Source organism: Apus apus, chromosome 24, assembly GCF_020740795.1.
Source record: "Apus apus isolate bApuApu2 chromosome 24, bApuApu2.pri.cur, whole genome shotgun sequence".
Lineage (NCBI taxonomy): Eukaryota > Metazoa > Chordata > Aves > Apodiformes > Apodidae > Apus > Apus apus.
This window is the reverse complement of record NC_067305.1, coordinates 4,300,524-4,313,882: the sequence shown is the minus strand read 5'-3', so window position 1 is coordinate 4,313,882 and position 13,359 is coordinate 4,300,524. Positions and strand designations below refer to the sequence as shown.

The window sequence follows — 13,359 nt, the reverse complement described above, 5'->3', positions numbered from 1 at the left end:
AAATCTGAGCAGCACAAAAAAGGCAAGCCAGTCTGAAAGCATGTCTGGATATTCTGATATTTACTAGATTAGAGCACTACCTTCAGCACAGAGGGACAACACATCACTTATCCAAGACATCCTTTCAGGCTCAGGAATCCCTGAGTTGCAGAATTCTAGGAGCTGGAGGAGTTGGCCAGAGAAAGAGCAGGATGTGCTTGCTGGGCTCTTAAGCCTCTGTCTTGGTGTGTTACTGCTCAGCACCCTAGACAGACCTTTGGTCTGAACCTGTCTGGTGGTTCTTGGGTTAAAAAGAACCAGTTCAAAGACAAATGTTATGCAAGAAACAGAGAACATGTTCCTCCACAGGGTCAGATATCTTGCTGACATCAACATGAAGATCAAGCCAGTGACCAACACAGCCACTCACAGAGCTGATGTCAACATGTGTCTCCCCACAAGCACAGGTTCAAAAGTGCCCAACTCAAATTAATATGTTTTGTTGTGTTGATAAAGGCAGGCCAGTCCCACCCAGAACACATACTTGGCATCTGTTTGCTGGCTTGCTGACTGCACAGAAACAGCTGCATCTGAGGTAGGTAAGAGATCACTGGGCTTCTTTTGCACAGGATATTTCTTGTTGCCTTTTTCTTCTATCGTATCAGGAGATTGCTGCAGAAGAGAGGAGCCAAAAAACTACATATTGAGTGAAATAGATTCTTTAAATGGCTTTAAAAACTATGATGAAAAAAGCTTGCTTCATCAAGACAAAAAACTTGACCCAATAGAAAGTGGCTTCCTCACATATGATCCAAGCATATTTAATGCTTTGATCAAGTGTTCATGTATTAAAAATTACATTTTCAGCTTGTTGCATATTTGCTAACGATTTTTTCTTACATGGATATCAACCCAAAAAATCAACCTGAAGGGAGTACAAGCACACAGAGCACACCATAGCAATTTTTTTCACAATCCTATAACATTTATAAACAAGGATAATTAAGTATAATTATAGCATCCCTACCTGGTTCATGGCAACTGACTGGGCAAATGTTGAAAGATCATTTAATGAAGATGAACTCCCCTTCTTTCTGCAATGTTACAAGATTAGTTTCAGATTATACCTTGTATACAAGTCTGTAGCCTGTTGAGATTTACCACCTTTTAAATAACCCACATATCAATGTTACATCTGAGAGAGAATCCTGTCCAACTCTTGCAACTCACTTTTAAATGCAAAACGTAGCTGAGAAGTTAAGAAAATGGATATGTCAGATTTCCTGCCATATCAGAGGGACGATGCTTGCAAACTGCAGGTCACTAAAACCTTGTTTTTAATGGACAAAAAGGAGATGAAAATGAACTCCAGACACTGAACTGAAGCCCTTTTAATTCAGCAAGGCAGGTTTTGTACCTTTTGTTAGCTTCTGAAAACATTCTACCCATACAGATCCAACTGCAGGCCTGGGAGCCAAGAAAAAGCAGTTGTTCATAGATCTGTTTTCTCCCATAACAGGGCCAGATGTACAGGCTACCAGGAGTTCCCCATTTATTTTCAAATATTACAGATATCTGTTTTCTGAAAAAGACAAAACCACTAGGAAGCTGCCCTTACTCCAGCTGATCCTGAGGAGACATATCCGACCGTGTTCTTTCATCCAAAGACTGACTAAGCATATCATTCTGGCCAGCATCAGACTGTCTCTTTCCTTTCCACTTCTCTCTCTTGTACTTTAGTTTCCCTGGGTCATCCACATATCTCTGGAGTGGGGAAGAAGTGGGACTATCCAGATCCTTGGCTGGCTTCTGAGCAAGACGTTTGTTTTTCTCTGCCCAGCACTCAGGTGGAGTCCGGAAGCTCCCAGTAGCAGAGAACGTGTTGTGGAGATTCAGTGCAAGATTTGTTGGCCTTTCAGGGCAGTTAAAGCTTTGGCTGCCTTTTATCTGGTTGCTTTGACTCCCTTGTGTTTTCATTCTCTCAGCTGCCTTATCTGCTTCTGATACAGGTGGTGTTTGCTCAGGAACAGAACTACTTTCTTCTCTCTCACTGGCCGGTGGCGCGTCTGAAACAGCCTTTTCTTCACTTGGACTTTTCTCCTCCTTGCTGCTTCCTTGAAGGACAGTATCTTGCGCTGCAGATTTCTCTGGCACTGCAACAGTTTCCAGGGTCTCTCCAGAAGAGGTTCGTTCCTCCTGGCACAGGGAAGATGCTCCTTCGAAGGAGAACAGGACATGCTTATTCTGCAACTCGTTGTGTTCCAGCCCCCTCTGCCGGCGGGATTCCCGTTTCTCCCGGCTGTTCGCGACTTTCTCAGAGCCCTCGGTCACATCCTTCTGGGCCGATGTGGCTTTTTCAGATGAGCTCAGCTTCTCAACCTGCTCATTTGGAGTTGGATCTCCATCCTCCCCAGCTTGATCCAGTTCCAACTTGTGCTCCACAGGCAACTCTGGTTCTCTGAGCTCACCCTTGCTCTCCTCATTTGCTCTGTCTTGATCTTCCTGCATTTCTCTCTGCCTTGCTTCAGCTTTCTGCTTTTCCAGAGCCATCTTCTGCAATCTGTCAAGAATTTGTAAGATGAAAACGCACATATTTAAGACAAGTGCCCAGCTGTTTAAATACAGCTTAAACAGCAACACAGACACAAAGGATAAATACTCTTAAAGCCCCAGTGGAACTGTGTGGAGCTCTGTGGCTTGGGGCAGCAGAGCAGCTCAGCTGAATAAAGCTCAAGCACCAGTTTCCACACCCCACCAACCACTGATACAGACTCCAGTGCCACATGGTAATAACATAACTACCCTTAAATTGTCCACCAAGTCAAGATATCACTCAGAAATCAAGCTTGGCAGGTGAAGCCAAGGGGCAAAGTGGTTAAAATGCATGTTTTCATATCATGTTCCTTCTCTTTCTTTACCTCTTACGCTGCAGGTACCCTCTGACCATGGCTTGCAGGAGACAAATCCTCCTCTTCTGCTGCAGGAAGCACTTTCGTTGCCTGTACCTGCGCCAGGCAGCCTGGATGTAGGTGGCAGCATTATTCCTCTGCAGTGCCATCCTCACCCACCGGGAACGCCAGCAAGCCTGACAAGGGACATTGCTAAAAGTCAGGGAGGGGCAGCTGAAGGTGGGGAGTGGTATTTGAGGGGGTTTGTTTCATTATCAAGAAAAGAAGATGGGCAATTCTCCAAGATACCTGCAAAACAATGGCTGCCTGCCTTGTTCTGAGAAAGCGTCTCCTTTCTAAAACCATCCTGAGCCAGCTCTGAAGGAGAATGATTTTCCTGATCACTTCTTTGTGTAGTGTATCCTGTAGTATCTGCCTTTCGGCCTCTTTCATAAAAACCTGCTCAGTTAAAAGAAAAGCTCATCAATAAACTGTTAATAGGAGCCTTTCAGCCCCCACTGGAGGTATCTTCACAAGATAAAAAATAAGAATGATAATACTTATTACTGAACCAAACCTTATCAGCTGGCAGCAGTGAGCATGCCCAAAAGGTCCTTCTGTTTTACCAAATCTGTGTTTAGATTCTAAAATACACAACTGTACACAAAGAATCACAGACTGGTTTGAGTTGAAAGGGACCTTAAAGATTATCTTAGTCCCAACCCCCCTGCATGGACAGGGACACCTCCCACCAGCTCAGGTTAGAACCCTTCTAAAAATGAATTCAGTGACCTGTTTAACAAATGCCAATAGCAACAGTTTCCCAAAAATATTATCCATCTATGACAGAATGTTACCATATTGCAAGACTACAGGTCCACATCAACAACAAGGCAACTACTAATGTCTGTGTCAACATTTGCAAGACTTAAAATAGATAATTAAATTCAAAATGCAGAAGAGAGTTAAAGGAACTGCATTAAATTTTGCAGCGTGCATCAGTATTTCTTATTGGCTTATGGGAAGTTTCACAGACCTTGGTCATCCCTATTTGATAGTAGTTTTCGTTCAGTTTTAGTTTATTCAAATAAACACCAATGTCTTCCTTAGAGGCTTTGGCATTTTTGGGCAGTAGCACCTGAAACTGGTCTATGAATTCCTGTGAAAAGCAAAGACAGCAGGAGATCAAAGTCAGAAGGCAATTCACAAGTTTAGAATTTGAATTAAGATTTCTAAAATGAAGACATATAGGGGTTTTGAAAGAACTTACTTCTCACTCCAAATTGAGCTTTTTTTCTAAAAACACAGGCTGCATTCAACCTCCAATTAATGGCAAAGATCACCTACCTGGAATGTATATTTGGCACTGTAGCCAGATCTCCTGATGCGTACGGTTTCTAACATGCCAGTGTATCTTAACTGTTGAAGCACCAAACTCTCATCAAAAAGCATCTCTTTCTGAAAAAGATCAGCAGTCACCAGCTAGTTAAGTGTCTGAGGAGTCCTATTTCTGCCCAGTAGAGAAAGCACATTCTGTTTCCACACTCTAGTTGCCTTTCAGCCAGTGGATGAGTCAAAAGAGAGAAATTGCAGGGCTGGAGGAGTTAGATGCTCAGCAGCTCAGCTCTGAGGGCATCTCACCTTCTCAGCATTGGAGCGGATGCAGCGGATGAAGAAGGGCTCAGCTTTCCCCAGGGTCTCCAGCAACTTATTCAGGGAGGTCTGGAATGAAATATTCAGAAAGATTTTTCAGTGGCATTTGACAGCAGATCAGCTTCTTCCTCAGAAATAAGGTTCTTTCAGGTCTGACGGCGACAAATCCTACGTCATCCAACATGGATGTTCTCCTGTACTCCCAGCACATCCCTGCAGCTTGTAGCTTCTCTCAAGATAAAAGGGGGGTTTGTCTGTGCTGTTAGAGCAGCACTAGATCTACATACTGATTTGTACAGAGAAATAACACATTTCATGGCATAAGAACAGTCTCTAAGTTCAGTCTAACTTCAACCAAGTAATAAACCTACTTCAAACAAATCCCAAGAATAAAAACAATGTTTCGTTTTTCAAGCAAGATCAGCCTAGATCAGATCAGGAAGGCCTGTTCCCACGAGGTCAGGGTGCACCCAGAGGTGAGTGCATCAGACACCTACCTGGAACTGTGCACTTATGCTGGGGGGTTTCTTCTTTTTGTGCAAGTGCAAGAGGGATTTGGTAGTTCGATCGTGCAGAGTCATGCTCACTATGAGCTTCAGAGACTTGGAATCCAGCAAGTTCTAGAAGAAAGTTTCCATAATCAAAGTTCAAGTCTTAACTGAGGGGGAAGTGCTTCCATCTGCATCAAGATAATTAAGAATGAAACAAGCTATCCAGAGCTCCACATTCAACGACATGTTACACTTCATGACTGTTTCAATTTTGGACCAAAGCATCCTCTTAAAAGTGAAACTTCTCCATTGCCCCATTCCAAGAGAATGAGGTGAACAAGGTAAATCACATCATCACTGTATTTGCTTTCCATGACTTGATCAGAAATGGCTTTATGTATGTATGGCATCTTTAATCTAATTAAACAGATGCCAAGCCACACTTTTTTCCTGTTAAGCTCTTCTTATAAAGGTGAACATTTACTTATCCTTCAGATTGTCAAAAAGGAAGTTTTAGAGAATAAATCATCCAACTTCCCTACACTATGAAACAGTATTTTATTTTTTTTAAGTGAGTTCTGTCAATCAAAATAAATGTTCATAGTGAAAAAAAACCAACAAAACAAAACACAAGAGAGATAAATCTACTGATTAACTTTACCTTAGGAATGATCTGCTTTTGTTTGATACCTCTACTTTTCCTGTTAAAACATTAAAGATTATTTAAGAAAAAAATAAATATTATTTTTGGTTATTTCAGCAAGCCATAAGTTGGTGCAATTTATGAGGCAAGATAAAGGACAGAAGAAAATTAGCACAAGAGCATCAGGGTGAGTTCATGCACATCTCTTACAAGTGATCAATGCAAGAAATGCAAACTGCTCCCCAACAAGAATTGTGGGGCTTTTTTTCAATAAACTCTGTAGGTATTGGAAGCTTTCAAAAGTGAAACATTCTCTCTAAAGGCAAAGGTATTATAACCTGCACTCTTGCATAGACTATTTTTGAACAAGTCATTCTATTTCTGATTATATTTCTAACTGTGCAGTCATTGAGCTCTTGTCATAACACTAAGGCATGATGAAATAAAAAAAGACTTGGTTCAGAAGTTACTGCTGCTTGGGCCAGAATCCCTGTGGAAGTACTTAACTGCTCCCAGAAGGACACCACAAGCCCCAGCACTGACAAATTCTGATGGGTCTGAGATCATCCCTGGGGGCACCACCCAGAGCTCAGGCACAGCCCCCACCCACACCAGAGGCGAAGGGGAAGCTCTGAGGCTGCAGTTCACATCCTCCTCACTCTGCTGCCTCTCTGATGAAAGGTGTGCTCCCAATTCCATGCCACCATTTTTCATACACTTATTACACAATAGATCACAGATTGATTTCCTTGCACATGCAAAGAGTCTTAACCTAGGAACACCCTGAATTCCAGGAACCATTAGCTGTACCTGGTGAGACATTTCATTGTCAAACATTTTGCAACAAGGAGCTTGTACTGCATATTTGGGTTTCAGGGCACATTTGCATGGAAAGCAGGCTTAACTTCTAGCTACTGCAGTGAATCATGGAATCATTTATGTTGGAAAAGACCTTTAAGATCATCAAGTCCAACCTTTATCCCTGCTCTACCATGTTCACCCCTAAACCACGTCCCAAGGGCCACATCTAGACGACTTTTAAACACATCCTGGGATGATGCCTCAGCCACCTCCCTGGGCAGCCTCTTCCTGTGTCTGACAAGCCTTTCAGAGAAGAAATTTTTCCTCATGTCCAGCCTCAACCTCCCCTCATGGAGCTTTAGGCCACTCCCTCTCATCCTATCATTACTTACTTGTGAGAAGAACAAAGAAGCAACAAAGCACTCCCCATAGCCTCGACACTTTTAGAAGGAATTAACTTTGTTCTTAATTGCCTTGTTTAGTTTTCTTGCAGAAGACAAACATGGGATGAGTATATTTTCTATGGACTGAAATAACTGCTGGGTTATTGTTGCACTTTGAAAGCAATTCCTAGAGCACCAGAACTCACAGGAAGTGGGAGCAGTGTTGGAGTCGGCTGAGGGACCGAAGCAGCTTGCAGGGATCATCACCCTGCCAGGGAAGTCCTTTTATACTGGCGATGATTTGTTCATGCATGTCTCTAAAATGTTTCACAGCAAAACAAGGATGGCAAACAAAGAGACACAGCCATGAGAGAGGGGAAAACAAAAGGAGTTTAAAAACCAAGAGATCCCATCACCAAGTGTGCTCCAAACAGTAGCAGGTCAATCCCAGACTACTTTTTCCCCAAACATAAACGATTCTGATGCCAAGCCAGCACTTTCTACTCTGTTAGTGCCCTGAATTTTAATTACCAGGGTCTTATACTAAGGTTATTCCCTAACTCTAGCTTTTTGGTGTAAATTACTGAGCCATCAACTCAGAAAGCAGTGGAAAATTTAGCAAAATCACATAATCATTCTGATTGGAAAAGACCTTTAAGATCATCGAGTCCAACCATAACATGGACTCAACGTGCAAGAAACCTTTTTGTTAAGCTAAGTAGCCTTTTCAGATGGATAGAAAGTTCTTTATAATCAAGCAGGAAATATTTTTATACACAGGACCACTAAGATGAGGCTGCTTAAGCAGCCTCACATCAGAAAATCAAGTTAAAAACTGGCTATTCAAGGAATATTTGTAGAGATTTCGTTTTTCATTTCCATTTCAAACTTGCTTACATGTTTAGCTTTTCAAAGTAAGCCTGGGATGGCCCCCAATTTGTGGTAGATCCATTTGTTTTAAGCATGCACCGTGCTCATGGAGTGTTGTGTCTTGGCACAGAACTTACCTTCTTTACTCTCCAGAGAGGCACAAACCAAAAATAACAGAAGCTTAAGAATCACTTCTGACTATGAGATGCCATCACCACTCTGAGCTGCTCATTGAGGCAGCAATATTACAGAAAGTTGCTTCCTTCCCTTGGTACCTCTGAACATTTTGGAATATCAAGATTGTGTTTTAAGGTATCACAAGGAAACAGGAACGTTAAGCTCTGACAAATCCTTTCAACCAAATTGTGTGTTTAGTTCTTAGTTGCAACAAGTGACAGGGACTGTCCAGAATGAAGCAATGCTGGGGTACTTCATGGCTTCATTTTTACACAGAGCAAGCTCAGAAGGTGTCTGCCCAGGAATGTGCCTCCCTGGCCTTGAAAACCAGGCCTATTTCTACTTACTTCTTGTTTTCATAAAAAGAAATGATGTCCTCAAAAGCATTTATATCGAAATCCTCAGAACAATCAAATGAGAAATCAAGCATTGAGCAGCTGCAAAAGGAACACGTATAAAACCTAAACACTCCATAGAAAGGCAAATATGCCTGTACAGAGCAGTGTGGGGAGGCAGTTCTGAGAGACTTCCCTGCCCCCTCATTCGTGTTACAAGGCTGCAAAAAACATGAGTGCTCCTACACACCCTTCAGGGACACAGAGCCTGGCTGCAGGGACACACACACAGAGCCTGGCTGCAGGGACACACACACAATGCTAACAGCAGCATATGCAAAGTACAGACAGAAAACAGAAAACTCAAAAACCCAAAAGTAAATGGAACTGCGGCTCTGTCACCACCACTGGGTAGTGCTGGGTCTTACATCAAATAAGCTAGAGTGTTGTTTTGATAGCATTAAAAAGGCCAAACAAAACAAGACAGAAGAAATAAAACTTTCCATCCTGGTGGAAAGATCTAATTGACATGAAATGAATATGAAAACCCAACTCAGCAATTCAGGTCTTTTCCCTGACATTAAGTCAACGTGTTTCTCACCGATAAACTTTTTCTACTGGTGTGTTTGATCTCTGGAGCTCTCCAAGGGGAACTCTGGGTCCTTGACGTACCACTCCTGTTATGAAATAATCAACAGGTTGGATTTTAATGAAGATATGAGCATAACGGACCAAAAAAACCTACCAACCAACTATAACAAGCAAAATATCTAACCAAGGGCCTAGAGGTTTTGTCTAGTACATTAGCTATCAAACTAGACCACTGTTTTTGAAACTCCCTACTATTAGAAAGTAAACTGCAGCTCCTCAGACAAGCTTTTCAAAATCAGCATTTAATCCTGAGCACTGATTTGAAACTTCAGGAAGGTCTGAGAAGATCAAAACTAGTGCAAAGATGACCCTGGATACTACAGCTAGTAATATCTTCCCCACCTTTTACAAATAGGACTTCAAATTTGGCCCAGCCTTGTGGAAAAGGGGGAGGAAGTCTGAATGATCTCAGATAAAACAGTGACAAACTCTTTGGTGTGTGAATCACAGAATGGTTTCAGTTGGAATGGACCTTAAAGATCATCTAGATCCAACCCCCCTGCATGGGCAGGGACACCTCCCACCAGCCCAGGCTGCTCCAAGCCCCATCCAACCTGCCCTTCAACACTGCCAGGGATGGGGCAGCCACAGCTTCCCTGGACAACCTGGGCCAGGCTCTCACCACCCTCACACTCCAGAATTCCTTCCTCATGTCTCACCTCAATCTCCCTCTGCCAGTTTTCATCCATTCCCCCTCATCCCATCCCTCCCTGCCCTTGTCCCAAGTCCCTCCCCAGCTTTCCTGGAGCCCCTTCAGGCACTGGAAGGTGCTTTAAGGTCTCCCTGGAGCCTTCTCTTCTCCAGGCTGAACACCCCAACTCTCTCAGCTTGTCTCAGCCAGTTTCTCACCAAATGTGAGAATTCACCCACCAAGTGGACGTGAAGCCGTTTTCAGAAGCGAGTTCTGTCCTTAGCTCCAAAGATGGCACCTAGACCATAAGCTTTTGCTGCCAACTGGTTCTGCCAACAAGCCCTAACCAACTGTACAGTATTTGGAAGTGTTTCCAGAGTCTTTTTCTCATCCCATACCTGCAGTCTTCTGAGCTCTCTGGCGTCCAGCTGCTGCAAAGACAGCCATGGCTCGGACGGCCGCGCGCAGCACGGCCCAGCGGAACACGGCCACCGGGTCCATCCCGATCAGCTCCCGCACGTAAGCGCTGTCACTGCTCCGCAGCAAAGCCACGATATCTGGTCTCATGTAATCCATGTTTTTCTCTCTGAAATCCTGCAAAACAGGGACACTGAACCACGAGCTCTCAGGAAAGCTGGGGTTTGACCCAAGGTGCTAATCGCTGTTCAGGATAATGTGCTATTCTCAACAATTCTCACTATGGTGAGCACCATCCTCAGGTCAAGACCACCACCAAAAAATATGTCCTCGGTTGAACTTTAAGTATCTGATCCAGCCCATTCCCAGCCAGCTTTCAAGAACTTGACAAAAACCATCAGAAAGATAAGGAAATTTTTTTTGAGGCTATCAGATCCATCACCTACTTTTATCTGGTATTTAACTTTCCCGGCAAAGTGTCGGATAATGAAAGCAGGCTCCATCACTGGGGTTCCAACAAAAAACTTGTTCTCCTCATGCTGCTGTTTGAATTTTGCAAGTAGAGTTTGGTTGGTGGCATGTGGAAAACTAGGAATACAAAACAAGAGGTCAGCTGTTTTTCAAATATAGGTACATTTCTTGAGGTGCAAGGCAACAGACTGAGGAGCACCTAGTGATCCTTGTGGAAAGGATTTTCTTGTCCAAGATCTTTACACTTAAATTGAGGCTCACAGACCTGCTTTGATCTTAGGGGTGGGCTTAATTTCTGGATCAAAACTAAAGAGCTCCACACAGAATATTCTGAGGTTTCAAGTGTACATCAAAGCTTCCTCCCACTTCACCAGTCAAATTTAGTTACTACCAGATTAACTAATTAACACATTTGCTACTTAATGTTCCAAAGACTTATTTACAAACATTTTACTTTAACTGTAATTCCACAATAACAAACAAAAGGGAAAGTCTCTAAGTCTGTTTAAGCCAAAGGTCAATTTTAGCATCAATTTATATCACCACCACACTGGAGTCATTAGAAGCAGACTAGAGTGCAGATCAGAGTCATAAGGTGACTCTGCTTCCCACAACATTCCTCTCTTTTTTTGAATTGCTGTATCTCTGTTCCCTTCCACAGTCCTTCCCTCCTCCCTGCCATACATTTTTTTTCAGAAGATGTTTGTTGCTTACTTGCTTTCTTCATCCAGAAGATAGAAGAGGCCAGTGGGCTTCTTGCTGATTAAGTGAATGCAGGCCACATTATCAGTATAGTCAATATTGTGCCAAGTGATCCCTTCACTCTTATATTCCTCCTGTGTAGCTCAAGAAAATTCCCTCATCAGTACAGTGCCCTGACCTTTAATGTCCTGTGGTCTAAGTGCTTAAAAGACACCCTCCAGCAACTATGGCAAGTTGAGTTTGTTAGTTCAGGCAGCAGAAACAAAAATATGGAAAATGTACAAATAAGAACAGAGGAGCAAGCACACTGGGTCAGATCAAAGGTCCACCTAGGCAAGTCACTCAACAGCAGATGTTTGGAGTAAAACTATTTCAAAACCAAAACAGTGACATGAATGTTTTGCTGTGCCTTCCCAGCCATCAGTCTGCAAACTTAAACATTAAAACCCCAGGTAGACACATATTGGAGGAATTTAAGCCTCTTTTACTTTTCCATAGCTCTTGTGTTATATGACAGGTATTCACTACCAAGTTCCAGAATTTCCAAATTGCACTGTCAGACAAAGTAGCAGAAGTTTCAAAGCAGGCAGTTAAGCCCTACACAACAGCAGAACTTCCCTGAGGAACCAACGAGTATTGCTTAGGTTCAGCAAATTTGGAGCTCTCTGACAGGGGAACACGAAGCTCTTCTGCTGAATCAAATCCTTGACAGGAAAAGATTCCCATTAAGATAAGCACCCAAAATAGAGGTTTTTCTTAATGCTGTAAAAGCCCAGAGAAAACAACTGATGACAGGGCACTAATGTAAAAAACAAACAAACAAAAAAGACATCATACAGAAAATTAAATAAGTTTGGTGTTTAACAAAAGACAAAGCACCTCTCACTGTTCTATGTGATGATGATGATGATGAGGGGATTATTTTTAAGTAGGTAGAATTGTCTGCCTGGTGACAGACTGCTCAGTGTGCAGCCACAGCACAGAACTCACATGGCATTTTCCACAGACAAAAAAGCCTTTCTTTAAAAAGATACAGAGATGCCCCCTGAGGGTCCTCCTGGTGCGAGAGATACAGGAAATGGGTGATTCAGGGATTAAGCTTATTTGGAAAAATGACCTTAGAAAAAAGAAAACAATGTAACTATTTACTCTGGTTAGCCTGGACAGCCACTTCTACAAAACAAGGACCTGGGATTATGTTTACACACGGTTTGTATGTTCAGTTTGTTTCTTCACTTTAAAATGCTTGTTTAAATTTATCTACATGTGGCTGACAAAATGCCACACACAACAACTTCTTTCTTGCAGCAAACTGACCCCAGGATAACGTTGTAATGCAAAATAGAGGGGAAAAAAAAAAAATAATCCAAGTCCAGAGCAAAAAAAAGCAAACCAACCCCAACTTTCAGTCTAGAAACAGGTTCAGTTAGCTCTCTGTGCTCAAAGCACTGTAAGGAGATACCATCTGTGAACAAGTAAAACAACAGATGCCAGTAATAGCAGGATTTCAGAACTCCTGCCAATACCAACACTCACTTCTATCCCCAAAAGCAACCAGGTGGAAGGAGCAAAGACTGGACACTATGTATTTACTAACTGATAAAAAAAGAAGAGAAACTGTTTCCCAACCATAAAAAAACTCCCAAAATCTAAATCTCTAAACCAAACACCTTACCTACCATTTAACAAAAAAAAAAAAAAAAATCACCACCCCCAAAAAATGATCCCTCAAACCAACACCTCACCTACAGACTTTCAAAGCTGACAGTTTCATCTGTCTGGGGTTGAATGTCTTTTTTGTTTCTTGCAGTCAAACAGAAACTTGATGCCAGCCCTCTGAACAAAGACTTAACTTTCATTACTGTATGTAGGGCACTAAATACAGCAAAACTGCAACCTTCAGAAATATCATGATAAGCAATAATAAGCCAAGAAATAAAGACTTTGGAAATACAGTCAAGCCATTATAAAAGTTATGCCATGGGGCTTTGCAGATCAGTGGCTAAGCTGGCATCAAATATGAGCACTTGAGAAAAACAAATCTTTGTTACCCCAATGATTTTCTTACCTGCTCCAGTTTGAAAATATGCTGGTTGAAATAATACTGAAGCTGCTCATTTGCATAATTTATACAGAACTGTTCAAAACTGTTGGTTTCAAAGTCTTCAAATCCAAAAATATCAAGCACACCAATGGACAAACACTAGAAGAAGATGTGGAAATCTAGTTAGGCAATCTGTCCTACAGTGACTTAACCCACAACTAAC

General features: G+C 42.3%; 1 protein-coding gene across 9 annotated transcripts in view; it reads right to left on the bottom strand.

Moving 5' to 3' along the window:
* MYO9B (myosin IXB) overlaps nucleotides 1–13,359 on the bottom strand; it is a 44,287-nt gene that overhangs the window by 8,920 nt on the left and 22,008 nt on the right. For 5 of the 9 annotated variants that reach the window (XM_051639371.1, XM_051639374.1, XM_051639379.1 and 2 more), the window contains exons 10-26: nucleotides 13,161–13,295; nucleotides 11,105–11,226; nucleotides 10,366–10,507; nucleotides 9,901–10,096; nucleotides 8,822–8,897; nucleotides 8,233–8,322; nucleotides 7,045–7,155; nucleotides 5,673–5,712; nucleotides 5,018–5,140; nucleotides 4,509–4,589; nucleotides 4,215–4,325; nucleotides 3,904–4,026; nucleotides 3,177–3,326; nucleotides 2,898–3,064; nucleotides 1,598–2,539; nucleotides 1,007–1,073; nucleotides 524–651 (exon numbers count right to left, since the gene is read on the bottom strand). In XM_051639371.1, the coding sequence (XP_051495331.1) occupies nucleotides 524–651; nucleotides 1,007–1,073; nucleotides 1,598–2,539; nucleotides 2,898–3,064; nucleotides 3,177–3,326; nucleotides 3,904–4,026; nucleotides 4,215–4,325; nucleotides 4,509–4,589; nucleotides 5,018–5,140; nucleotides 5,673–5,712; nucleotides 7,045–7,155; nucleotides 8,233–8,322; nucleotides 8,822–8,897; nucleotides 9,901–10,096; nucleotides 10,366–10,507; nucleotides 11,105–11,226; nucleotides 13,161–13,295 (2,804 nt within the window). The remainder of the gene's footprint in view (nucleotides 1–523; nucleotides 652–1,006; nucleotides 1,074–1,597; nucleotides 2,540–2,897; nucleotides 3,065–3,176; nucleotides 3,327–3,903; nucleotides 4,027–4,214; nucleotides 4,326–4,508; nucleotides 4,590–5,017; nucleotides 5,141–5,672; nucleotides 5,713–7,044; nucleotides 7,156–8,232; nucleotides 8,323–8,821; nucleotides 8,898–9,900; nucleotides 10,097–10,365; nucleotides 10,508–11,104; nucleotides 11,227–13,160; nucleotides 13,296–13,359) is intronic. The other 4 variants (XM_051639375.1, XM_051639377.1, XM_051639376.1 and 1 more) reach the window with 3 other exon arrangements.